The 27100-nt window shown below is 39.5% G+C and overlaps 1 protein-coding gene across 1 annotated transcript in view; it reads left to right on the forward strand.

The window, feature by feature from the left end:
• LOC141018190 (solute carrier family 12 member 9) overlaps positions 1-27100 on the forward strand; it is a 77833-nt gene that overhangs the window by 42023 nt on the left and 8710 nt on the right. Inside the window, exons 9-10 of the mRNA XM_073493108.1 lie at positions 10155-10279; positions 22018-22210. Coding sequence (XP_073349209.1) covers positions 10155-10279; positions 22018-22210 — 318 coding nt within the window. The remainder of the gene's footprint in view (positions 1-10154; positions 10280-22017; positions 22211-27100) is intronic.

Here is a 27100-nt window from a genome sequence, read left to right on the forward strand (position 1 = left end):
AAACAATTTTAAAATGAATTGTGGAAGCAGTGGGACATCAGCGTAGGGATGCTGAAATTGATTTTTTTCTAAAAGTTCCACCTGAAAGCCAAGCAGCTGCATTTGGGACCAAGTGAAGACGATTTAGTCCTTTTTTACTGAGTCCTGCTGAATGTAGTTAGTAGTCGAGCACAAACTATACATCATTTGGCAGATATTACCAGCCACTGCTCGTATTGTCATCTTGTAGGAGGGCCACTTCAACAATTTCCATTATTGACATAATAATACAAAAATGCAAACGGCAGTTTTTTATAGATTTATATATATTAATATATGTATAGATCCATGGTTGATGCAGTCCCCAACTGGGTAGGTCAGAGTAAGTCTAACTCATAAATGCAGGGCTTCCCTCAACCAGTCAGAGTGACTTTAAAGAGTTGGAGCACGAGAAGGAGAGCCATCATTTCCCCAAGCTTCCGACAAAATTAGTGGCATCTGAGAAATTTGTGGGAGGAGTGCAAAAATTGTTTCAAGAACAGACAGGGACCGATTAGACAGAGGCCAGGAATACAGTAGTATTAGAACAGCTGAAATCTTCCTGTACTGTTTTTTCTCTTCTATTATGTCTTCTTTGTGGGGGAAAGAAGTCAATTTAGACTGAGAAGAAAATATTGGCAGAAGGGGTGGAGGGTGAGGATAGAGAGACAAAGAGGAGGAGGAGGATCTTAAGAGCAAATAGGCCTGACTATCCCATCATTATCAGAGGTGAGTGTTAAAGGCTGAATGGCTTGTCATTATTTGTGCTCTCCCTCTCTTTCTCTCACTCTCTGTCCCTCTCGTCCTCCTCTCTTCATCCCTTGCCTCTCTCCATGAGTAGAGGAGGAGCAATTAGATGGAAATCGTTAGCTGCGCTGCCGTCGCCATCAGAGATCATTGACTCCCTCGTCCTCTCTCTCTCTGCCTCTTCCTCCGCCATTTGAATGATTCACTGATGACAAAAGTCTGATTGTAATCTCGCCTTGAACACTCACACACCGCAGGATTGAAAGGGAAGGAGGAGGAGGAGGGGGAGGGTACAAGCCAAGGCTTTCTATTATTGGACTTTTAAGTAAAGGGAAAATAAGCGGGCTACAAGAACAAGGAGAGAAGAAGAAAAACAAAAAGTTACGAGAAGTTTGGATAGGTGAGGTAAAAGTAAGTCTGGTTAAAAAGAATTTGATGCAAAAAATGGACATTGCACATGACAACATTCAAATTTCACATATGCAGTCAGTTTTATTCAGTCACTTGTCATTAATCTTAAATTCAGAGCTCACAGTAAAAATAAACACCATAAGATCTAAAACCCTCAATCTAAAATTTTCTTTAGAAAAAATATTTTGTCAGAGAGAGCTTGTGTGTTAAAGGGATAGTTTGGATTTTTTGACATGAAGTTATATGACATCCTCACCATCAGTGTCGTGCATCAGCAGTGACTTTTCCCCCACTACGTCCTGTGAGCCGAGGTCTGTCCCGCTGTTGTTGCTGAAGAAAGTAGTTACGGCTAGTTTGCGGGGTCACGAAGATAAAGCGTTTTGCTTCAAAAAACAATATCCGTTCAAAAGAGTAAAACATTTGCATCACAAAATCGTTTACGACAAAAAAGTCAGACCTCACGATCACCTGGCACTATTTCCCCTCCCTTCGTATCACTGCGCGCTTCCGCCTGTTGACACACGGCACCGCTCCGTCAGCTGTTTCACGGTGTTTACATGCTCGGATGTGCAAGAGAGCTAACGTGAGTACTAGCGAGATTATTAGACAAGAGGATATATAAAAATGGTGCGGATTTGCGATTATCCGGGTTGCAACAACAAAGATCACACCAAGTCGCCGTATATATTCCACCGCTTTCCTGTCACGGACATTGCTATTAGGCAACTTTGGCTTCTTGCCATAGGCTTGAACATTGAAGCAAGACTGCCAAGGGTGAAAAAGCTTCGTGTGTGTAGTGCACACTTCAGCAAGGACGATTATGTTCCTACACGCCCAGGAAAGAGGAAGAAACATGTTTTGAAGAGCGCTGCTGTGCCACGACCCCAGGTAAGAACAACTATCTACAAGCTAAAGACGGTGCCTTTTTATATGATGACTGTTATTATTATTGTCAGCAACTTGGACCGCTTCTCTGTCTCTCTCCTCTCTCTCTGCCCGTTCTAACTCCATTTGACGAAGCTCGGTGTCTGTGTATTCGGGTTCATAAAGATATCCCTTTGGCTCTGTGGTAAAAGGAATGTCTTCATCACTCGTTTCGTAGTCAGACATATTTACATTTACCATCCGAGCATGTAAACACCGTGAAACAGCTGACGGAGCGGTGCGGTGTGTCAACAGGCGGAAGCGCGCAGTGATACGAAGGGAGGGGAAATAGTGCCAGGTGATCATGAGGTCTGACTTTTTTGTCGTAAACGATTTTGTGATGCAAATGTTTTACTCTTTTGAACGGATATTGTTTTTTGAAGAAAAACGCTTTATCTTAGTGACCCCGCAAACTAGCCGTAACTACTTTCTTCAGCAACAACAGCGGGACAGACCTCGGCTCACAGGACGCAGTGGGGGAAAAGTCACTGCTGATGCACGACACTGATGGTGAGGATGTCATACAACTTCATGTCAAAAAATCCGAACTATCCCTTTAAGGAGCCACCATTTCCAGGTAGACCTTCAAAAAGAAGAAGAGATGGATAGACTGATGCAGGACTACCGTCTGCGGTGCCTGCTCAGGCCTGTGAGAGCTGACCAGTCAGAGCAGACTGGGCTTTTTGAGAGGGCGGCCTTAAAGAGACAGGAGCTAAAACGGAGCGATCAGACAGAAGGTGAACAGAGGTGCTGCAGGAATGGACAGTATCAGAAAAAAAAAAATGTCTTCGAATATTAAAGGATGTAAACATTTTCTATGTGATACCCAAAATATTTAGTATGAACCTGAAAATTAGCATATTATGGGACCTTTCAGATGATGATTAGCTAAGATGTTAGCTAACTTTTGTACAAATTCTGTCATGTATGGCTTCGATAATCACCCAAAATCAGTTAGCTGCAAAAGTGTCGTTCAAAATTGTGTTGATTCACAAGAGCTGCTGTATCTGCATCTGAACCCAAACACACACTAAAGGAGGAAGCAGTGTCCAATTGCTACCTGTAACATGGAGACATTTCTGGAAACGGTTGGTTGTTGTTGTTGTTGTAGCCCAACGCATTACTCAGCTGCTTCCACATAATTCCTATTTGATAAAAGTGTCTGTGTGAGGCCACTTATTTCAGTCAAATTTATGGCAATTTATGCACACTGCTTTCCAGTAAAAACAGTCTTTCAAATTGAGATTTAGTGTGTGTGGTTGCACGCTCGTGCACATGTCACGCACATCTCACACACACATACTTTGTGCACTACGACAGCAGTTGTCCACGCTGGCCTGTGAGTTAATGGCTAATTAATGCTCTAGTAGAGCCCGCACCCAAGGGAGCGCTGGAGAGACTCCCACTGACTTTGACTGCCAGAGGTCAGAGATGCTCGCTCAACACGCCTTGTCTTTTTTCACTTGTCTTTCTTTCTTTCCCCTCTTTTATCCATCTCGTTTTTTCTCTCCCCTCTTCTCCATCTTCATTGCTCCCTCAGTTCATCATTCTCTCTCTATTTCTGACCGCCTGTCAATAATGTGACATCATTAATCTCAATTCCCCATCATTACCTTCTCTCCTCTCTCTCCCCTTCAGTTTACTCCTACTTCATGGTCACAAAGTTAGTGATTGCACAGTTTCTACTTTCTTTCCTACATTTATACTAATGAAATGCCCTTGAGCTCAAGAAAATATACTCCAACTCCAGCATAGTCTCTCAATGGCCAATTTAAAAGGCATGATAATTGGAGAGAAAGACTATACTCTCCCAGGTACAGTGCTGTGGTTGCCTCTTTGTTCTGCACAATCAGTCTCAGCAGCTCACATACACATAAAGAAAGCACACTTGATAATGAACATCCACAGAGAAGATTTCATTCAGTACAGAAGATCTAATGATGGTCTTTGCTAAAATGTTTAATGTCTATGCTCACTTAGTGTTCCTCCACCAAAGTAAGAAGCTGTGGTGATGGAGAGTGGCAGTGGAGAAGTTTTCCATTGTTATAACTTGGGAGTGTTTATGCCAGTGCTCAGTTCAATACACAGTTGTTAGTAATGATTGTAATTTAGACACTGGATGAATAGTTCAGCTACAATTCTTATGGAAGGCACAGCTGACCATATGTGGATAAAAATAAAGTAAGTACACCAATATCGTGTTCAATTTTTAACTGATGTGGGACATTTATACTTGTTTACTTGCCTGATTCTTTTATGTTGTTTAGTTTCAAGTCAAATACCTAGTCTCCTCTGATTGGTCAGCTCACACATGCCTGAGCCAGCACCGCTAATAACAGATAACAGATGTGCCAAACTAGCCGCTAGCCATAAATTATGCAAATGCCTGACATGGTGATCTAATGTGCCGCTACGAAGTCACGGAATAACAGGCGAGACTCCTGATGAGGGTGTCTCAGGAGCAGTGTTTTCTGTAGGAGAAAGGAGCTTCTGTTGGTGTACATTTTGACCTTTTACATGCACAAGAACTTATATAACACACTGAAGTAAAAAGCATAATAGGTCTCCTTTAATGAGATTTTTGTTATTTCCTGACAATGTTGATCAAATACTTGTTGACAAATAATTTAATTTTGTGCTCAAACTAAAAAAAAATAAGCCGTTGTCTAAAATTGAACAATGATGTGTGACTAAAATAGAATCTGGAAGTCATACATCATCCTCCAAGCTCGGCAGGCGTGTTGAGAGGACGCTTTAAGAAGCTGTTGAGGCACCAGCACTGTCTCCCAGAAAGCAAGTCATTTATGGAGAGAGATTAATTTGCAAATGATCAACAAATGAAAAATTGCATTTACGAATGTGTACAACAATTTGTGCGTAATTTTGGGTACTCACAAATGCATGTTCCATTCCACACACAATTACCAAGCCGTTTGAACACATATGAAAAACAAATGCACACATCATAACCTAATAAATCCAAATATTTTACACAGAGATTTTTACTCTAACCTAACAGATGTAATAATTTTCATTTTTACAGATGTCTAAAAACGAGTGACAATCTCTGTATTTATTCACAGATTGTTAAATGTGTGTGCACACTTTTACACACAGATCAGGTCCACAAATGCATGCTGCGTTTAGTACTGGTGGAAAACTAGGATATCTGGGCTTTCTGTGAATTTGTGTGTAATTTCAAAGTGGGAAAGGTTTTTTTCTAAATAGGTAGAATGGCTCGTCACCTTGCAATTAGAAAATATATATTTGCCAAGTACAGACACTATACAGTAGTCTATAAATGTACTGTATATGGTTTGAATAAGCAGCTGCTAGGTGGTTCCACTAATGAGAAAACAGCCAGTCCAGGCAAACAGCATACAACAGGTGTCTTACTTAAAAAGCCTGTTGTGAGCGGCAACACTTTGCAATATGAAAATTATAAGCTCAATATTTCAGGTAATGTCGGATAACATTATCAACGTCTGTTAGTTTTGTGCACCGTTCATTCCTACGGTGAAGTTAGTTTTAGGTTGGATATTCGACAGACTTTCATTCTGGCCTGTCTAATTTCCAACCTAAAACTAAGCAGGTGAAGTCATGTTGGGCGTCATGTTACCAACCTCTTAACAGCGACATTAACATTAGCTCAACTACTGTAAACAGTTGATTGCTGGAGTCATTTTAACTAAGTCACCAATATGTTATGTTAATAAGTTATGTCATCGGGATTCATAACAAGCATAGTTTTTATTACTGTTCAGCTAACATCAGTTTAGCTTTACCCTGTAACGTTAGTTGGCAATTAGCTGCTAGTGTTCAGAATTTTCATTAATGATTAAAACGCTTAGGAATGAAGAATTAACGTTACCACAGTTTAGGTCAAATTAACCTGAACATTAGTTTTTGTGTGTTTATGAAGTGCATTTTTTATAAAAAGTATAAGATGTCCAACACATATCAGAAACAGTTGTATTAATCGACTTCAGATGAACCGTACAACTATTCACAGCTGTCATTTCAATTACATAGAAGTATTTCAAGCTGTGAAAGCTAAAAAGATAATTTTTTTGAATATCAATATGAGATACTATGAGATTACTTAATAACCATCTACATGGTTAAGCTGACCTGATGTTAGCTGACACCAGACAACTAGACTATATTAACTTGGTTATAAATTCAAATGACACAATTTCCATAGCTGAGGAATAGGCAGCTAACGGGCATACTCACATAGCCTTAAAACTGTATTGACTGCAATAACACATTTGATAAAAGTGACCAGGAAAACACTGTGGTAGTTAAGTTAAGGTCAATGTTAGTTTGTTATTACAAAACGGTAAGATGATTAGCTAGTGCCCCAACTACCAGACGTTGATAACGTTATCTTATGTTACCTGAAATATTGAGCTTATAGTTTTCATAATGCAAAGTGAACATATTTTCCTGCTTACAACAGGTTGTTTAGCTCATAACGCTAACTCACTTTTCAAGGATGAGCCACCGGGACGTGTGCAACAACCAATGACATCCGTTTTTTTCCTGGACTGGCTGTATTCCCAGTAGTAGAGCAAGCCCACCACCTAGCAGTAGCATATTTGAATCATCTACATTTAAAGGCTACTGTGCAGAGGCTTGGCAAATACAGTCTATATGTTCTAAGTGCGGGGTGTTTATTCAGAAAAACACCTTTCCCACATTGAAATTACACACAAATTCACAGAAACCCCAGATATCCCAGCTTTCAACCACTACTTAAACGCAGCATGCATTTGTGGATCTTGAGTATGAAAATTATCTCAAAACCACACACTCAAATGTAACTTCATCTGTGCATACCAGGCGATCTTTGCACACACATTTAACAATCTTTAAATAAATTCAAAAAATGTCTTTCTGTAAAAACAGTCTGTAAACACAGTAAGCTTTTCGAAAGTAAAAATGATCACATCTGGTAGCCATGGTAATGGATTACATCCTGTTTGAAAGACGAATGTTAACCGAACAACAGGGAGAAGCTCTGGCTTGAATGGAGCTTTAAAGCTGCACCAACCAATACTTCTATTTTAACAAGCTGTCTGCCCGGCATGTAAATATGCAACTGTATGCTAACAAGTTATCCAAAGCAGCTTTATGAGGTGATAAAGACTGTTCATCTGCGTTGTGCTGGCCTATTGCGTTACCCCCAAATGGGCAAAAAATTCAAACAATGCATCTTTAAAACATAAAATTCTGCTTTGTTGACACAAATATCTGCTCCTTCTTACAATATAAATCTAAGCATAATTGTGGTTATTACAGCAAAATGTAATGCAGACGAAACAGTGGAAACTCTTACTGCGAGTTACCACAGATGTAAAAGCCAAGAACAAAAGGAGTGAGTAAGACACAGCCCTGTTCACACATAGTGATGTCAGAGAACATGGCAGTGAGCAGTACTTCTAATGGGGTCATCATTTCCTTCCTCTGTTACAAGTCACCTACTACTCCTCAGTCAGAGAGGAAGGGAGAATCTCATACATTCATGAGCTGTCAGTACATGCACGACTCTCTCTCCACGTCACGGTGAGAATTTTAATTGTCGCTCGACTTGGCTGTTTTATCTGGTAGCTGCTGCGGCTGACGTAGCTGACCGCACGCAGCTGATAGCATCTTAATTCAAACTGAACATTAGCCTCAATCAGTGGCTCCAAAAGTGGAGCCTGGGGACCACCTGAGGTCCTACACTGGTCCCCAGGAAGACGGAGAACAAATTCATTTTAATTCTTGCTCCCTAGATGTTGCTAAAAATCTATCCTTGCTGTCACCTTCCAACTACAGTGCAGACAGATAGTCCTATCTAACAGCAGAAAAAAGGTGTCTTGGGAACAAACTGGACAAATGCTCAATTATCTTGGGGTCCTTGACTCGAAAAATGTGAGGAAGCTCTGACCTTGACAACAGATTATTCAAAGCCACTGTGTGTAGAATGTGTATTTTTAATTAGAACTTTTTTTCAAATTATTTTGAATGCATTCATTTTTAATTTTTCATAAAGGGGACCATTCTGGGTCTCTACCATTTATTCTCAGTGGCCAGGGTTCAGATCTGATAACCGGCTCTATTTTGGATCTGGTTCACAGTTGGCAAAATACCCTGATTTACTAAACTCAGATGATAGCAAATTTTATGTAAATTTTTTTATTTCTCTCTCTTTTTTTTTTTATTAAGAACAAACGAGAAATGTATAAAACACACAGATAGCAGGCATCTCATTTTTTTCCAGCTAAGACCTTAAATAGTGGACTTGAATTGATGTAGTCATCCATGTTTGGATTTGTCCATATAGTAAGAGAAACACTTTATGCTTTCAGCTACTCATTTCATTTTCAAGTTGTTGCTGCAGGATATAAAACTATAGAAGAAGAGATATGAAGAAAATTACATATCTGAATTGAATCTTGAATTGAGTTTTAGTTGTTTTTAACTAGTTATTTACAAAAAGCGATCAGGTTTGATAAATGCACTCAGTGCTGCGTTTGGGATCAATCAAAGACCGTCAAAGATTATTTAGCGTTGTCGTCAGATCCTGTAGGTTAACAGCATTGCCGTCTGTCACAATGTGTTTTTTGATTCTACTGTTTCAGTTTCTTTTGAGTTGAGTCTGAATTCTTTGAAGCGGTCCGCCATATACATGTGCTCTCTTAGCTCGACTTGGTTTGACTTGTCACGTCAGCCCAGTGCAGCAGGGATTTGCAATTCCATCGCAACAAGGCTGTCTGCTCGAAGGTGTGTCTTAAGCTGATGATGCACTTGTCTTGTGTAGGGGTCGACGGAGCGGCTCTTCTTCCTTGCAGTATTATCAAAGAATCACCGCTAACAAAGCTTTGCTAATTCGGTGATAAACATGTTTCATTTCCTATAAATTATTGCAGTAGAAGTCCCCCGTTATTTTGTTAAATAAAAGCTTTTATCATCAGGCAGCAATATCAGGAAATGTTGGGTTTTAATCAGCAGTAGCTAAACAAGACTCCCGAAACAGCTTAAAGCAAACATTATGAAACTAAAATTAAAATAAAGTACAAAACAGAATATGGATGCAGGAGAGGAACTAAAGAGCTTCAATTAGAAACTCCAGATGAACTGAGACCTGGACACAGAGACTTTTAAAAATGTCTCTCTCTCAGGCTTCCTGAACAGACATGAGTGCAGTACAACACACGCTTGTTTGAGGGGGAGAAGGGGGGTCATCATGGGTTTGATGGGGTCGTAACACGTCACCCGTTCACTTGGAGGGCATGCTTTGGTCCCACTAGGGAGAAGGTCCATCTTGGGTGTGGCTTGGCACAAATTAACAAGCTTAAACTGATAATGGAAATGCAAGTAAGCTTTGACTCAGCATGGCCAAGAAGTGCCAGCGGAAAAGCCCCATTTGATGTTTGAGCGTGATTGTTCAGAGTTTGACACTAGAAGGCTGTTTTTTCACATTTATCTGCTGAAGATGGAAAGTTTGTTTGTTTTTCAACTTAAATCTCAGTTTTACATGTGTATGTGTGAGCATGTTTATGGTATCATTTTATCTATTTTATAATGAGGGGAAAAAGAGTAGATGCCATTTTAAGAGTTTTTTTAAAGAATTTTTTAATCAGCAAATGTTAGAAAAAACATTTTGGACACAAATTTCAGTATTAGCCATAACAGACGAGTGTCTTCAAGCATATCTAGAGGGGGTCTTTCACTTTCATACATACAGAACAGGCGTTTAAGACTGATACATGAGCTTGTATTGCCATTTTCCATAAGAAGGTAGATGACACTGCGTTACTTATAAATCAGATGTTTTATCATCTGATTTTCACTCAAAAAGCACATGAACATGCAAATCACGCGCTTGACTTCATATTTTAGAGATTCGTTTTGGGGAATGAAAAGTAGGTTGGTGTCGGAAAAGGTCATATGAGGAAGGCATTAAAATGCACTCCTCTGTCCCACTTTGGAATGACTGGTTGCTCTGAATGTTAATCCTCTCTCTTTCTCTTCTCTCCCTCCTCTGCGTTGTTCCTTCTGTGTAGCTGGTGCTGTTTTCAGGGAAGCTCAACACCATCGCCAGTATTGTGACCATTTTCTTCCTGTTGGTGTATGCTGCTGTGGACTTGGCCTGCCTGGCTCTGGAATGGGCATCTGCACCAAATTTCAGGTACACACGAGTCACTTACTTAACACACACACATTTTACCCATCATAATGAAGGCCTATGGGCAGCACCCACGATGTGACTTTCTGTCGCACATTCTCCTCGCGAAACACACTCCTTCTCTTCTTTATTTTCTACCTCTGCCATTGTTTATGTGTGTGTGCATAAGGCGGTGGTTGTTTGCCAGCTGGATGCTGCCATGGTGACAGTGTACTAATTAAAAGACATAAAAACTGGCCACTGCTTATAGCCCCATATTGGAGAGGGACCAACAATAAAAATGTGAGTTTGTGTGTGTTTGTTTTTGTGGGGGCGCAGCCTGAAGTGGGTGCTCAAGTAACAGTGCAGATGCTTAAAGATTTAAATTTACAGTGTTTGTGTATGTGCATTGGTGTGTGTTGTTTGTGTTCCTCGGACACCTGCAATGATCCTGATTTATAAAAGCTCCCTGAAGCCATTTCCACACAACAGTAGCAAAACCCGAGGACGGTGTTGGTGTGTATTTCGCTGGAAGATTACATCATAACATCAACACGGCCAGAGTTTGGCGTTTGCTTGACTCTGCAACTTTTTAAAGAGTTATTTCAGATTTTATGAGCGATATGATGTTGGTGTCATAGAAAAAATATGTTGGCATTCAAATCTTTATCTTCAATTTTAAAAAGTCCATCTCCACATCCAATAGCCTTTATTGTTTCTCTAAAATACATTCCTTCCGCTATTAAACTCCTCCACTCCCTGGGAAATACATTTGAACATGATAACGGTTTTTATTTTTTTATTGGGTAGAGAAACTGTTGAACCACCATGTATCATTTTATTGTTATGACAGATTGCCTCCAGTGGTGCATTTGGTATTATGTATTCTTCTGCAGTGATAGTGATAGTTGGAATTGATTTGTAAGACTGGTGAGAACATCCGCAGGTCCCAACATCAAGGACAGATGTGTCAAGTCTGGTTGAAATCAGGATACAGCAGCTGACAGTGTTAACATACTGTACATTTGGAAAACAAGGAGGTTGAGAAGTAATTCTCAACTCGATGAGTTCTTTCTGTAATATTGATTCTCAGCACAATGAGATTCATTCAATAGTTGTGCTTTTGTATAATTATCTGGATGATGTTAGTGGATTAAAATCATCATTGCTTGGACTACAACTGTAGCATTGTGGGGATTGAATACCTTGTATAAAGGCATTCACATATAAATGCCAGTTCATGTGTGTTAAAAGGCATGGTTTTTGTGCGTGCACATCATTTACACACCTGGTCTCGGTTGTCTCACCTGTAAGAACATGCTCCTCAACAGCAGTGGCTTCCTTTGCTTTTTCTCCCTTTGTTTAAATGTGAGCACAGAGATGATATTTGTGCAAATTGTCTTGTCACATTTTAGAGAAACTGATCGATGAACCAATATCCCACCAAAAAATCAGAGCAGCCCTTTTTTTTAGTGCTTAACTGCAATGTTACTGCATGGCAAACATATTTCTGTTAAGAGCTCTGGAATCATATCTTTGGGAGAGATGCACCCAGCTCTGTCCCTGTGTTTCATCCTTAATGAGCCTTTATAGCATATATTTAATTTAGAGTTTAAGCTTATTTACTATTGTCTGCTTCCACTGTTCATTTACTCCAATCGTTAAGCAATTTTGTTTTATAATTAGATTTTTTAATTGTTGAAATAGGCAGAGACAACTGTCCCAGCACATAGAGAGAAACTGAATAAACCAAAGCAAAAAATGCAATAAAACAATAAATGCTTACAGCAGCTTTAACTCTGAGCCTGTTATCTCTTTAATCTACAATTCTACAGCCCTCTCAATTCAGAGACCTGATAATTTAATATTGTGATGAAAGGGCCTTGAGAAAAGCTTCTTCCCAAGTAACGTTTTTGCCTTCGGGAAATGATGAATTGACATGAATGTGCACATACAGTACTTGTCAATTATTCACCTGCACCTGTTATTTCTAAATAAGAGTTGCCATGTTCGTCCCAAGTGGATACAGAGAGTACCTGATGTACCTAACGCCTCAAACAAAAAATATAGCCAAGTTATAAGGTCTTCAAAAATTCAATTTGACAAGCTTTTTGTCAAAAAAAGATTTTTATTATTTGATATTGGCAGAAGTTTTGTTTAGTTGCCGCCTCTTGGTTATTTCATGTGTAATTTTGCATTTATAAACTCCTAATTCCAAAAAAAGTGCTTGCCCCATACTTGTTTGTGAGCCTTTCCAGGATGCCCCACTATCCCCAATCATGATACCAATTGACATGTGGAATGATCCAAACAGATGTTTTCGGAGCATTCCACAACTTTCCCAGTCTTTTGTTGCCCGTGTCCTAACTTGTTTGAAACATGTTGCTGGCATCAAGTTCAGAATAAGCATATCTTTACAAAAATCAATGAGGTTGATGAGGTAAAAACATTAAATAGAACTTTTTAGAATCTGGGCTGTACGAGAATCAAAATGCATCAATTTCATCTGCCACTAGAGTGCACTGTCAGCATCAGTATGCACGGTCTTCTTTATAGTATAAGTGTTGTGAGGAGTTGTTTGTTGATTGAGTGTGAGAGAAGAACTAACTTTGTGTACAGCACACTCAGAGTGCCCAGTGTTTCCTCTAGTGCCTTTTATGTACACTGCTGCGTGCTATCTGCCCATGCCTCGTTATCACTGTGTGACCGCTGGCAAAGGCTACAGGACACAAAGTTAGCTGCAAAACTTTTTCCCTACCGATCGTTCCTTTCCCGGTCGGCCGGAGGACCCTGGGCCCCAGAGCTGATAAGGCAGCTTGTTGTCTGGCCGGCCGCCTGCTTTGGGGCTCCTTCCTCTTCCCCTGAGTTGTTAATACGTTTAGTTCATTGTTGCCGTGTCACCGGGCGAATATGAACGGCAGTTGTTTGTGTGTTGTTTTTTGTTTTTGTTTTTGCTTGTGCTCTGTGCTTATTTCACTGCGCTTTCTGTCTGGCTCTCTCCCACGTCTCTTTCCAGGCAAAAAGAATTAAAAGCCATTTAGCGCCGTCTCTCCCCCTGAGAACTGCTCTGTAATTAGCATAACTAATTTAGCAGAAATATTTCCCTTTCCCTTAAATTTGCTGTTGTGAAGGGGAGGGGAGGGATTGAAATTATGATGTAGCGGAAAAGATGTCTGCTTGTTAAGCGTGTTTGTATTTGTGTGCATGCGTGTTTGCACATAAGAGTATACAAGAGGAAAGTGAAGGTATGCAATTTGGAAACGGTGTGTGTCTGAGAGCCAAGTCACGTTGTACGATTTTTTTTTTTAATGATCATTGGTGTGTGAGTAAATCTGCCTTTAGGACTGTCTGTGTGGCTATTTTCCTCCATGTGCGTGTGTTTGCAGTGTTATCTTTGCGTGTGTTTTGTGTGAGGAGGCTTCTGTTGGCTGCAGCTTTATCAGCGGTGACTCCAGCTGTATGAAGTGTCCCTCAGAGGGTACTGTGTGTCCTGCTGCTGCTGCTGCATGGGCACCGGCCACTCAGAATTGTGGCTTAAACACTCATGAACACACACCCACACGTGCACATAAACACACATACACACGCAGTATCACAGGCAATGGCCCGGACACAAGCGAGCGCTTCGCACTGATGCCAAAGGATGTTTTTGGAAAGTGGAACTCGGTCACACGCAGGCGTTGACCTTCAGCTGGAGGGGGACGCTGGAAAGCAACAACTGGCAGCTCAACAAGAAACACATTTTTTACTCGTTTTACTTTTTACTAGCTTGGTGCCATCTGATGTCCACATTACATCAGTAGCATTCTCTGCGGCAGTCTTTGTAATAATCCGTGAACTGACCAGCTGAATTAGCTCCCAAAACAAAAGCTTCGTCCTCTGCTGGCCTTGTCCTTTGTCCAAATTGAGTCAGAGTGATTTGACAGATTGGGGTGTATAAAATTCCAGATGGATCATCAGCTGTGTCTAGATGGATGAGAGACAGTAGGTTGTTAGAGAATCATTATCTGTTAATGGAGGGGTATGACTTGAAAACGGTTGAGGATAAAGGTGCCTTTATCCTCGGCCGTAGCTTTAACCAGATATTCAGAGCTTTGGTTTGTGATCAGGTCTTTTTTTCAAGAAGGCTCTTGAAGTGTTGAGGTATTTGTGCAACCCTGATTCCAAAAAAGTAAGAATACTGACCAAGTTTATCAGTTTGAACATTAAATCTTTGTAACACATATATAGGAAAAGGATTTGAAACCATTGCATTCTATTTTTATTTACATTTTACATAGCGCCTTAACATTTGGGGAATTGGGGTTGTAGGTACACTGTATCTCAACTTGGATTGCTCTTGTCATGTCACATTAGATCCCAATGTAAATTCTAAATGTATAAGCAAACAAAGTGTCAAAGATGATTTGTTTGCTTGGCAAGATCAGCTTATTCAACTTCTGTTGTCTTGATTTTAACCTTACTGTCCTGTTTCTCACAATTCTCCCCAACTCAATGGAAGTGTGATACTTAAGGGTTAGGTAATGGTAATAAGTAATGGTTCAAAACAAGCTGCAACAATAGCTCTTTTTTTTCTAATGACAGGATTTCTTTATTATGTCATGCCATTATGTCAGTTATTGTGGAACAAGATTACCTGAGATTGATCCCATCATGCAGCTCAGGTAGTTTTCGGGGTAAGTCACATTGAGTTATCGTGTTAAACCAGGCTGCTCCCATATGAAGTGATTTCTCCAGTTCTTAAGTGGTTCTGTAAAGTCACTCCAGTCATCACTGATGTTGTGCCAGTGTTGGGACGCTGCCTGACGTAACGTCTCATACACTCACTGACCTCTCACTTATAGAATCTGGCATCTTCTGGCAGCCCCCCTGTGTGGGTGTGTGAGGATAAAGTTTCTGTCCCCACTTTGCCTCAATTATGACGTGTCTTTTGGCTGAAGGCCGGGTCTCCTCTCTCCATCTTCATCGCTCTCGGTTCCTTTTTCTTAATGTCTCTAAGGACTTGATTGGCGGCAATTATTTCTGGGTGCTTTTGCTGTGTCAGCAAAGTGACATCAGTTGCTGGAGAACAAGAGGGACAGCAAGAAGGGGTGAGAGCGAGGTGATTGTGTGGAGGGAGCTCAGAGACAAAAGACATGGGTGGGGGAAGGCAGACCTGGTGGGCAAGCTTTTAGCGTAATTACACCAGTTTTTCAATGGGATGGAGAGAGGGATAAGATGAGCCCGCCGATGCTAAGTGATGAAGTTGAGTAGAAGAAAAGCAAAGTTTAAAAACTATAGATCTGTATGGTGCAACTGTGGGCACGGCGCTAGGATAGAGCTAATACAGGTACGTCAAGATGATATACAGTAGTCATCCAGTTATAATATGATGGAGCCTCCTATCAAGTTTTAACTGTAGGAATCATCCCACTGTGCTGTGTGAGGAAGGTCAGTCTTTAAAACCTGCTGTGAAACCTGCCCGACTCTGGCTTAAAGAGCTGCTAACCACCTTACTGAATTCATTTATGTGACATTCAGTCCTGGTTCAGTGTCCCATGTGGTCCAGTATGATGATTCAGAGAATTTTCCTCCCTGTCAAGCGTAAATGTATGTATATGCCAAAAGGTAATCAATTAATACTCATCAGAATGTTAAAGATAACTGTTACATTGTTTAGAGCCAAAAAACCTCTAATAACATCAGTAAACCCCACAGTGCAGGCTTATGTTAACCACCCCAGCTGGGGTGATGCTATATATATATATATATATATATATATATATATATATATATATATGTATATATATATGTATATATATATACATATACTGTATATACATATACTGTATATGTATATGTATGTATATGTGTATATATATATATATATGTATATATATGTATATATATATATATGTATATATATATATATATATATATATATATATATATATGTATGTGTGTGTGTGTATGTATGCTATATGGATACCAAAGGGACAAGATAGGTAATATTGCTCAGGAATAAGTTTTGTTCATGAAGGACGACTTCAACATGATGACACGTCCTTTTTTTTGGTAAGAAGTAAAAATATCAAAAATCTGAACTTTAAAACAGCAGTGGTGATCTACACCAGAAGTGTATCAGTACTGGAACATGTCGGCAAAGAAGTAACATGTAATTGCAGAGCAGAAAAGCCACAAATACTCTTGAGGTGTATCCACTACATACTTTGTCCACCAGGGAGCACAATCAGGTTAATTTTTCAACTTTGATGTGTCCCACTCTGTGCATGTCTTGGTCATTATTCTTTGACAAAAAAATAACTAAAAAGGAGTCTTCAGACATGCTAGCAGTTCTGGAGGCTCAGAGGTGCTTTGAGCTAAATGCTAACATCAGCATGCTAACTGACCATGCTAACAATGATTGTGTAATGCATAACCTGGATATGGCCCCGCTGCTCAGTCTTGATCCCAATTTTGCTCAGTGGCCACTTGTGGTATTGGTATATAAAATCCCCCATGCGGCCCAAAAAACCCAACTTTTTCACCATTCTAAGCACCATTATAAAAGAGAAGTCTGTAAAACTGTTGGCAGGACACCTCGAACTGCAAACAAGGTCAATTATGACTCTTACTTTTATGAATTTTGGATCAATAGAGGTTTCATATTTGTAAAACATTCTTCTAGCTGAGAAAAGCTATTTAAATATCCCTGACATAATCACATTGTTAAGTCTCTAGGCAGAGCAGAAACTCGCAGGCGGTGCAGGATAAACATAGTCAGTGGGCTGCATACCCCAAAAGTGAAGTTAGAAACTTTTTAGGCATATGCATCAGGCGAGCAATACTTTTTGGCCTGAATAGGCGGCATCTTTAAGTCCTGTATCTAGTTCATTGGCGTTGCTGGTCGGAGTTTGGTTCATAATGACGTAATCTTTCAGAATGAGAGAGTAGAGAAAATGTGAATTATTTAATTTAAAGGGCATCAGAGAGATGCATTTCAAATAAGCTTTTGCCAGCGACTTTACTTATTATGTTGCTTATACACCTACCTATTACCTAAATATAAAGGCAATAATAAATTCATCATTTGTAAATGTAAGCTATATTCATGTAGACATGCTTTGCAGTAAGAAAAATGCTTAATGTCTGAGTTTCAAAATGCCCATGTTATTTGTTTTTATATATATTTTTTTTTTAAATGTAACAACTTAATCAGTTATATATCGGTTATCGGGATTTTTTACTCTATAATATCGGTATCGGCCCCCAAAAAATCCATATTTGGGTTGGACACTAGTTCTAACTATTACTTCCACGGTGCTAACACACTGATGTTTTTGACCTGCTGGTAATGCCAGAGGAAAACACAGTGGGAGTTTATCCTGTGGGGAACATTAATGTCTGTACCAGATGTCATGGCATAGTTCAGATATTTCACTTGAAGCCAAAAAACATAAACCTCCTTGTGGCACTAGAGCAAATGTCAGAGGATCACCATAGTTATTGAGCTTCATTCTCTGGGGACCATGAATATCCGCACCATATTTTTTGAAAATCTGTCCAATATCCAAAGGAGACATTTCAGTCTGGACCAAAGTGGTGGACCAACTGAATGAATGACATTGCCATCCCTAGCCAAAAATGAATTTCAGTCAGTATATCAGTATCGGATGTTTGTAACTCAGATTTTGACATCTGCCTCAAAAATTAAGATTGATCTGGTTTGAACTACTACTATTAATTTTGACAAATGGGGCAGATTTATAGTCTCAGTTATACAGGATGAGACTTTTGGATATTGATGTGACATATCGGCTTTCAGCATCTTTGATCTTTTCAAGTTTCTAACCTCAGTCCTGCTCCCATTCTCCTTTTCCCCCTGTTGTTAATGAGGATAACTTTACCAACAGGAGGGTTAATGACTAACTCATGACTGTCTGTCGATCTGTCTTCTAATTTAGCGACGTGGTGGTCTGTCCCCTCGATACTTTAACACTCTCCTATTGTGTGGTGCTCAGCAGTAGTTACTTTTCCCCCTCCTAAGTAGTCTAAATCTGTTGGTGTATCCGTGCAGGAAGCCCATTCGGACATTTGAGCTGTGTTGTATAATTACAGCTGGGACTATTTTAATGACTGTTTATCCACACTGCTGCAGTTATTGCTGGGAAATTGGGGTCAATTACATGATCCTCCAAATATGTGAGTGCCTCCATCCACTGTGGCTCCCAACTCCAGGACCTCTTCAACTCATTTACACTTAGATGGAACACACATACTGTGTATGACATTATATTTTGACATGCTATGAGTACAACTGATGCACTCATTCATATATTGAAACTCATGCACACAAACACTGAGAGACCTGCAACTTATTATCTATGTGTGGTGTTTGTTTTAATTACTCTTGTCCCAGCATTAACTCCACATTCTTTCTGATGCTGCTGTGCAGTCGCACATTAAATGGCTGTGTGGCTGTGTTGGTGTGTGCATTTGTGCATGCGTGGATAATTAGAGTTGGAGTAATTATGGTCTGCGTGACTTTAAAAACTGACCTTTTAACCCATAAGAACCCATGGTGACACACTTGTAGCAAACACTTTAAATGTCCTAAAATCTTTAAATGTCCTGAATGTCCACTTTCAATGTCCTAAAAATCATTTTAAAAATATGGCTTACCTTGCCAATGTAACACCTTGTAAATATGTTAGGGAGTATATAATTTCTGCTTTGTGTGTGTTGTCTTCACCAGAGTCTGTCTGAGTGCACATACTGTTGATTAGTATTCAACCGACACTGGGTTGTATCGCACAGTGGTACAACGAGACTGGATAGTCACAGCTTGATCTTTTGGAGCAACAGTCACAATAGTGGAAAATGATAGAGTGGGAGAGAGGTGAGGTTTTAAAAAAGTCATGATGTCAGAAGCCAAGAAAGCATTCACAAGTACAGCCTCAGCAACACTGACCGGGAGAACAGGATGTTTGTTTAATAACATGGCAGAAATCACCTCTGAAATCACCATCGAGTTGAATAAAAGTGGGTTGAGGTAACAACCCTGACAGTCTCGCAAAATCAGAACAGCATGAGCTTCACCAAATAGGTATTCACAATGGCGTGATATTGCAGTGTGTGTTATTTTCTAAATTCTCTACTGTATAACTGATGTTGTGCCTCAGAGCTGACTCATACATTGACTATTTCATTTCCAAATTTCTGAAAGTGTCTTCAATATTTCCTATTTTATTCCTGTTGAGGTGGAAAAGTCTTTGACACTGAAACACAGGCAAATGTAATTCTTTCATGGCTGTGAGACTATTTAAAAGCTTCCCTCAGTGCCGGTGAAAGTTAATTCATTTTCCATTTTCCACACTCACTCACTCCTACGAAATTGCTGTATTTCATATTCTTTACTTTTTGACAGTAAAAGGAGATGATTCATGCATCAAGTCTTCTTTTCACTTGATCCAAACAACCATGTTAGAACTTCATAACTTAATGGAAGTGCTACTGGTATTGTACTGACCTTGAAATGGGCTTTGCCTGTCTGCTTGATATTTTGGTGCCAAAGGAAAGGAAAGGAAGTTTTTGATTTTTTTGGGGTGAAAATGTTCTCTTTCTGGCATAGCTTCACTCTGCTGCTAATCTGATGATTTTGTCAATAAGACAAAACCTTAAAGATTTTAAAGAAACACTTCTCAGCCATTAGATTACTTCAGTTTACATTAGATTACTTCAGATTACATTAGATTACATTAAATTCGATAGACCATTAGTTTAAATTGGCCGTAAAAATAATTGGCCGTAAAGATAGAGTTTACTGTGGTGAAAGTAGAGATGGTGGTAAATCAGCCTGCATTGATTATGAAAGTCATTAGGATTCATCTTTGGGCACCATATGGGGCAGATTTCAGAGCTATAAATCTTAAATTTTACATTTCACAATGTGAATGAACAACAGTCTTGTTTAAAGACTAAAAGAGGCGGCTCAAAGAGGGTAAAAGATCATTCAGGATCTACCATTGCTGTCTGAAAACAGCTTGGGCATAAGGTCAGTTTGTTGCACTGCTCTGACTGAAAATATATTCCTTGCTCCTCTCCTGCAAGACTTTGATAATTCAGTATGTGATTCTTGATGGATAACCATGTTCGAACAATCTTGATTTCATTCCAGCTGCCTTTTCACCAAAATCCTCAGTGGTCTAAAGAACTGACTCTTGGGAAGTGCCTCTTCAAAGGTGTTGGATATGAGCCAGAAGATAACAAGCATTTTTCTTATATCCTATAAAGAACCCCTCTTTACTTTAAACAAAGAAACGGAACGTTTATAATCTATAAAATTTGCCAAATTATGGTTAAAACTGGACAGTCTCATAGACTTCAGAGAGAATTTTTCCTTTAGAAAGAAAAATGACATTTGAAGTTTGCACAGTAAGGTGTACATATCATGGGCGGCTGCAGCTCAGGAGGTAGAGTGGGTCGTCCACTAATCGGAAGGTCAGTGGTTCGATTCCCGGATCCCCTGGCTGCACGTCGAAGTATCCTCGGGCAAGATACTGAACCCTAACCTTGCATTGCAATCTCTGTATGAATGTGTGTGCGACTAGATACATGTAACAAGTGTTGTAAAGTGCTTGCAGTGGTCAGTAGGCTGAGGGTTAGTCCATTTACCATATATATATATATATATATATATATATATATATATATATATATATATATATATATATGTATGTATATATGTATATAACTGCCTACAAAATTCAATCTCAATACTCTAAACACTGTTTATTACATTAAATCTTGTCATGTCAATAAGAAAACTTTCATGTGCATGAGTAAGCAGGTCCAATTAAAAATATCCTTAATTACCATATCATTTTTTTCATTTTTAGAAAAGTCATTACCATGGAAACTATGTTTTATAACACTGTATTTCACTGATCTGCAGAGAGTATTTGCAGAGAGCTGCCCAGCACCAAATGCCTGACAGACAGACAAAGTTAGCCACTAGCTTGTGAACATAGTGGAGGACTTGCAGAAGCAGTGAAAAAGAGAGGTATCTCCCTGAGAATTATCGGGAGCCCACTGTCATAAATACAAATCCCAGGTCTGTAACAATTTGTCAGATGTAACATAGGTGCTGACTACAAACAAAACTCATTACATCCTAACTATGTTATGTCTTGATAACTTGTATCTTGAAGTAAACATGTATGTAACGCTGTGATCCTCCCCTCTCACTGAAGCTGCATAGTGCAGAAACAAAACCATTCACACTATTACAAGACACTGTACTATAAAAATGATTTTGAAGCTGTTATTTTAAGGTAAAAAAGCTGCGTAATGTTGCTTTAAGGCGATAATATTTCATGTTTGCAGCTTGTTGTGCATGTCCCCAAGATGCCCAAAAGAGAAGTTTGGTAGATTTTTACATACCAAGTTTAGCACAGGTTGTTTCCTTATGTTATAGAATGAGGACATATTTAAAACAATAACTAAGTAACTGCTTTTGATGTCTTATATTAGTATCCTAAGTCTTGAAAATGGTGCCATAGCAGTGATAAGTAAACACTGTGAGGCAATTTCACAAGGCAGTCAGGCCAATATGGGCAGTAAGGATAACTTTTACCAGCACCACGAGGGACTTTAGCTTCAAGATAATGTGGACACACCCATACATCTGATATTAAAATACCTTCATCAGGTTAGAAGTAGGTGATTCTGACTTACTCATAAGGGAAATCTGAATTGTCTGCCTCTCATGTCCACTTTTTTAGGCCCACTTTTCGTTACTTCACCTGGCATACCTGCGTGTTGGGCATCATTGGCTGTGCCGTCATGATGTTCCTGATCAACGCCATCTACGCCTCGGCCAGCATTGCCTTCATGTTGCTGCTGCTCCTGCTGATTCACTACCTCAGTCCCACATCCAGCTGGGGCTACATCAGCCAGGCTCTTATTTTCCACCAGGTCTGACACACACACTCACACTCAGACACACACACTCTCAATACTGCATTGTCATTACTAGAGCAACTAAAATCTCATCCCCTCAGCTTTACAATAGCCTGTACCTCTGCCAAGCAATCGTTCTATCATGTTTATTGAGACATGCAGACGGACACACACACACACACACACACAAACACATACAAACTCTCCCTCAGCCAAGCCTTCTGCATTTAGTAGACAAACACACATATTGTTGCTTGCTCTCTTTTCTGACACATACACACAACACTGCCTTGTCATTCCTACAGCAGCTATCCATCACATTTATATCAGGTTGTCCAGACACACACACTCACTCACACACACACACACATACATACACACACACATCTGCATATATTCCCTCAGCAAAGCTCTCTAAATGTATTACACACATACTCAGAAACATACACACACAGCTTTACATCATCCAGCTCTCCGTGTCCTCTATCTGGCGAGCCTGTTGCTCTCAAGGAGAGGGGGCCCCTCTGCCAGGAGGGCCCGTTGCCGAGAGGAACAGTTGCCAAGGCTGCGAGCAGGGGTTATAGGCAGGGGGGTTGAGGGAGGCTGGGAGGGTGAGGGTGGCTCTGTTTGCCAGCAGCTTGTCAGGAGGCAGAACATTATTACAACCACTTAACTTATTGAGCTTTTCCTCCTCATCCTCCTTCCCCTCCTTTCCTTTTCTTTTTATCTCCTCCTCCTCATTCTCTCCCTCCTCTGCTGTTTTTCCTGAAACAGCAGTTTTGAGCAGGGGTGGGGCCAATCTGATTGGCTGCCCCAGGTTCCCCCCGATCAGGGTCAGAAGTTGATCGGTAGTTGGCTTATTAGTATCAGGTTAGTAGTAGTAGTATGCGTTGATTACTGAGCAGGACTACTGGGTACAGGCCCAGGGCCCCTGACAAGACCCTCTGTATGTAGAGATGGTTAACGTAGAGATGCCAAACATTTACAAAGAGAAGAAAACTAAATAGAGACAAAAAAACACACAAAAAGATGGAAAAAGACCACAAAGAGACACACTAAATGACCACAAAGAGATATACAAAATGTCCACAGAAACACACAAAACAACTACGACCACAAAGAGACGCAAAACGACAACAGAGAGATGCAAAATTACCACACAGAGACATAAAGACACACAAGGAGATACACAACAATCCCCCCAAAATACAAAATGACCACAAAAAAAGACAAAAGACCTCAGTGTCTCATAATCTGTCCCTAGGTTATTTGGAGTTATAAATATAAATATATGATTAGTAAATATTATAAGTTATTTGTTCATCTATTCATCATTCGTCTATTACACTGAATGAACAATGTAACTATTAATAATGTACTGTTTGTTATTGCCAAGAACTAGGGCTTTTTATGTGCATCTTATGTGCCTCCTACCTTTAAACTGGGCCCACGTGATTACAGATTACACTAATAGGCCTAACAGAAGAGGCCAAGTGTGTGCATATACATCTCATACATGCACTCATCTTCCTCTCCCACACCCTCTAGCAGTACCCAGTATGGCAGGGCGCCAACTGGGTGACTTTGAAGCAGAGACGGGGGACAAAACAGCTCGCAACAAAAACACACTGGGAGATAACAGGCGGCTGACAACAGTGTTTAGGAGAGAAAGAGAACGAAGAAAAAGACAAACTGAGGCAAGAAAACGCTGATGGTATCATGGGAGGGAAAGATAGAGACAGAATATAAGCAGGGAGAGGGGATGAGTGATTGAGAAGCTAAGTGATGGATGAGACTGAAGCGACAGAAATGATGATAGCCTGATGGATGAGTAGACAGGAGAAAATGGAGAGATAAAGAGAGACAGATGATTAGATGAGTGGATGCAGTTGGACTTTGCCTCCGGGGACCTTGTGTTTTTTTAGTTTTTACGGCAATTAGCGGACGGTAGCATGAAAACAGACGCGGAAATCATGATGGTAATAATGTGAGAAACGGTTGCATCTTCATTTTTGATTGATGGCTGTATAGACACACACGTTGACTCGCAGCTTCAGGACCTTGAGCTAAACTTGTTTTGCCAAGACAGTCATTATTGACAGAAAAATGGAATTCTTGAATTTTTCCTACAGTTTCAGATCATTACCTCTAGTCTATCAAACACACGCTGGAAGTGTTTTCAAGTGAAAGTCAGAGAGGTTTTCTAACCAAAAAAGGGCCATCGCTTTAAGTGGCTGGTGCTTTAGGTTCCACTCTCTCCCCCAAAATGTGAGTTAATTGGTTTACTCCAATAAAGTTGATTTTCTTCACATTATGCCCCCTCTTTGCTTGCGGCAGTGATGGCTTTCTCCCCTAACTTAATTGTAGCACCAAGACAGTAATAGTCACTCCACTTTTAATAAGGACCACTCAAGAGCGCAAAACCCTGAAAGAACACAAAATTATCCTTTTTAAGTTAGGCTTCATCTCTCAAAGACGTGATCCAAGCAGCAACAGCTTTAACGTGGTGGACATGTCGTCACTGAGCTAATGGTCATTAATTCCAATAAGGATATAAATCGAGTGTTAATTATTCCTAGTAGATTGTAGATTTAGATCTAATGTTTGGTTACACTTGGTTAGACTTTCTTAATGGTACCTTGATGCCAACTCATCAACACACTTTCAGAATCCTAATGATGGTTGTGTTATCGTGTGCACTGTAAAACTGATGCACAGTAGCATTCATGGCAGGCTCATAAGCCATCACAGATTTTTACCAATAACAGGTTTGACACATATGTATGCATGCATGCAGTAACTACTCTTGTATGCACACAAATATATACACACAAAACCACTGGTCCCTTTTATCCTAACGGGATGATGATGAGAGATTGAATGTGTTCATACAAGAGAAGTCATTGTTGTGACAATACAACAGCACATGCATACACACACACACACACACACACACACACACACACACACACACACACACACACACACACGGGATATCCAGACCCTTTCAGCAAGATTACTTACTACGCTCATGCTGAACTGTGGCCACTGTAGCCGGTGGCAGCTACATTACAAAAAATATCATGATTGACACATATTTAGTTCATATCTTACTTTTGTGATAGAATAATTGAAACATTCACCTGTGATGCGTTACTGTAAAACACAGAGTGACAGTAGCACAAACAGAGTTGTTAAGTCAGTGAACTGATTACTGTCAGATAAACAGCAATGGAGTGCTGCAGGGTGTATTTTTCTAGACGATCACGGAATTTAGCATTGCCCTGGTTCCCTGGTCAAAAAACCTATTGGATTTTGAATTGTTGCAGAAATGGACTCTCTAGTTTATAATACTTACACGTTGTGTTCAGAAAGATAATTTTCCCAATTGAACACCAGATAAATGATTCTTTAAAGAGGTCATATTATGCTAACTTTCAGGTTCATACTTTTATTCGGGGGTCCTAGTAGAACAGGTTTACATACTTAATTTTAAAAAACAGTATTTTTCTCATATGGTGCATTACTGCAGCATCCCTTTACACACTGTGTCTTGAACACTCTGTTTTAGCTATGGAATGAGACATCTCGCCTCTGTTCAATCTTTGATGAGAGTTGCACATGTGCATTCCTTAACGGGCAGGATGCAGCCAATCAGAGGCAGAGTAGGGTGGGTTATGCCGAGCAAGGTAGTGTGATTGAATATAACACCGCCACAGCTGGTAACCATGGCTGTGCTACAGCTGTACATATTTTATAATAGCTATATATATATATATATATATATATATATATATATATATATATATATATATATATATATATATATATATATATATATATATATATATATATACATATATATATATATATATATATATATATATATATATATATATATATACATATGTTGACTTTGAGCTGTCGAAATGGAAGTTAAGAAATCCTTACTTATTCCTGTTTTTTGGACTAATAACTGCAGCAATCTATATCTATAAAAAGTTTGCTAACATTAGCTAACATAAGCCCAAATAAGCTGCTGGTCATACGAGACCAAATATGGCTTCAGCTTCAACATTTGCCATTTGTAGCATCATTTGTAAAAAGGAAATTGTGCCATTTCCTTTTCAAAAGTTACATAGCCTAATTTTAAGTTCAAAACTCCAGAAAAGTCCATTGATCCATATCGTACGACAAATTTACTTAACTGCATTCTTGGCAGCTCATTCAGGTTATTCAAATCACTTTCATCCAGTTCACCTATCTGACACTGCCAGATCTGTCATGTGAGAGCTGGGGGATTTGTTTTTATTTATGTATTTGCCTTTAATCCCAAAGAAATAACAGAATCTAATCAAAAATGTACATTGAAATAAAATGAGAATAAAAATGTATAGGGCAAAAATAAGACCAGATGCAAAACAACATCTAATAGTAGCAATACTTTACTGAGAAGTTTTTCCAGAAGTATCCTATCTTAATAACGATGGCACTAAATTAAGTAATTTCTTGAGTTTAGTCTGGAAACAGCAATTCAGAAAAGAATCATTTAGTAGCCGTTGAAGGGCTCTTGATTATATCACATTATCTTTATCAGCAGATGACTTTGCTAAAGAATTTCCACTTTTCACAGCTTTTTAAGAACTTCTAGTCTTTGTTGGTGTAAAAGCGTAGGGTCAGAGTTAATTCTAGTGAGTTAAAATGCAAATCTTTCTCTGCTGATAAAGGTCATGTAATATTTCTGAAAGTTCCATAACAGCTGCTAATTGTAAATTTGTGTCCACCTAGAAATGGCCATTATAAAATAGTTTTTATCAGCAATTTGGTGCATCAGCAAGTGCACTTCAATATTTCCATAGTGTTTTACTTGTATTTTTATAATCATCCTCGTGGCCCCATGAATTC

Source organism: Pagrus major, chromosome 2 (genome assembly GCF_040436345.1).
Source record: "Pagrus major chromosome 2, Pma_NU_1.0".
Lineage (NCBI taxonomy): Eukaryota > Metazoa > Chordata > Actinopteri > Spariformes > Sparidae > Pagrus > Pagrus major.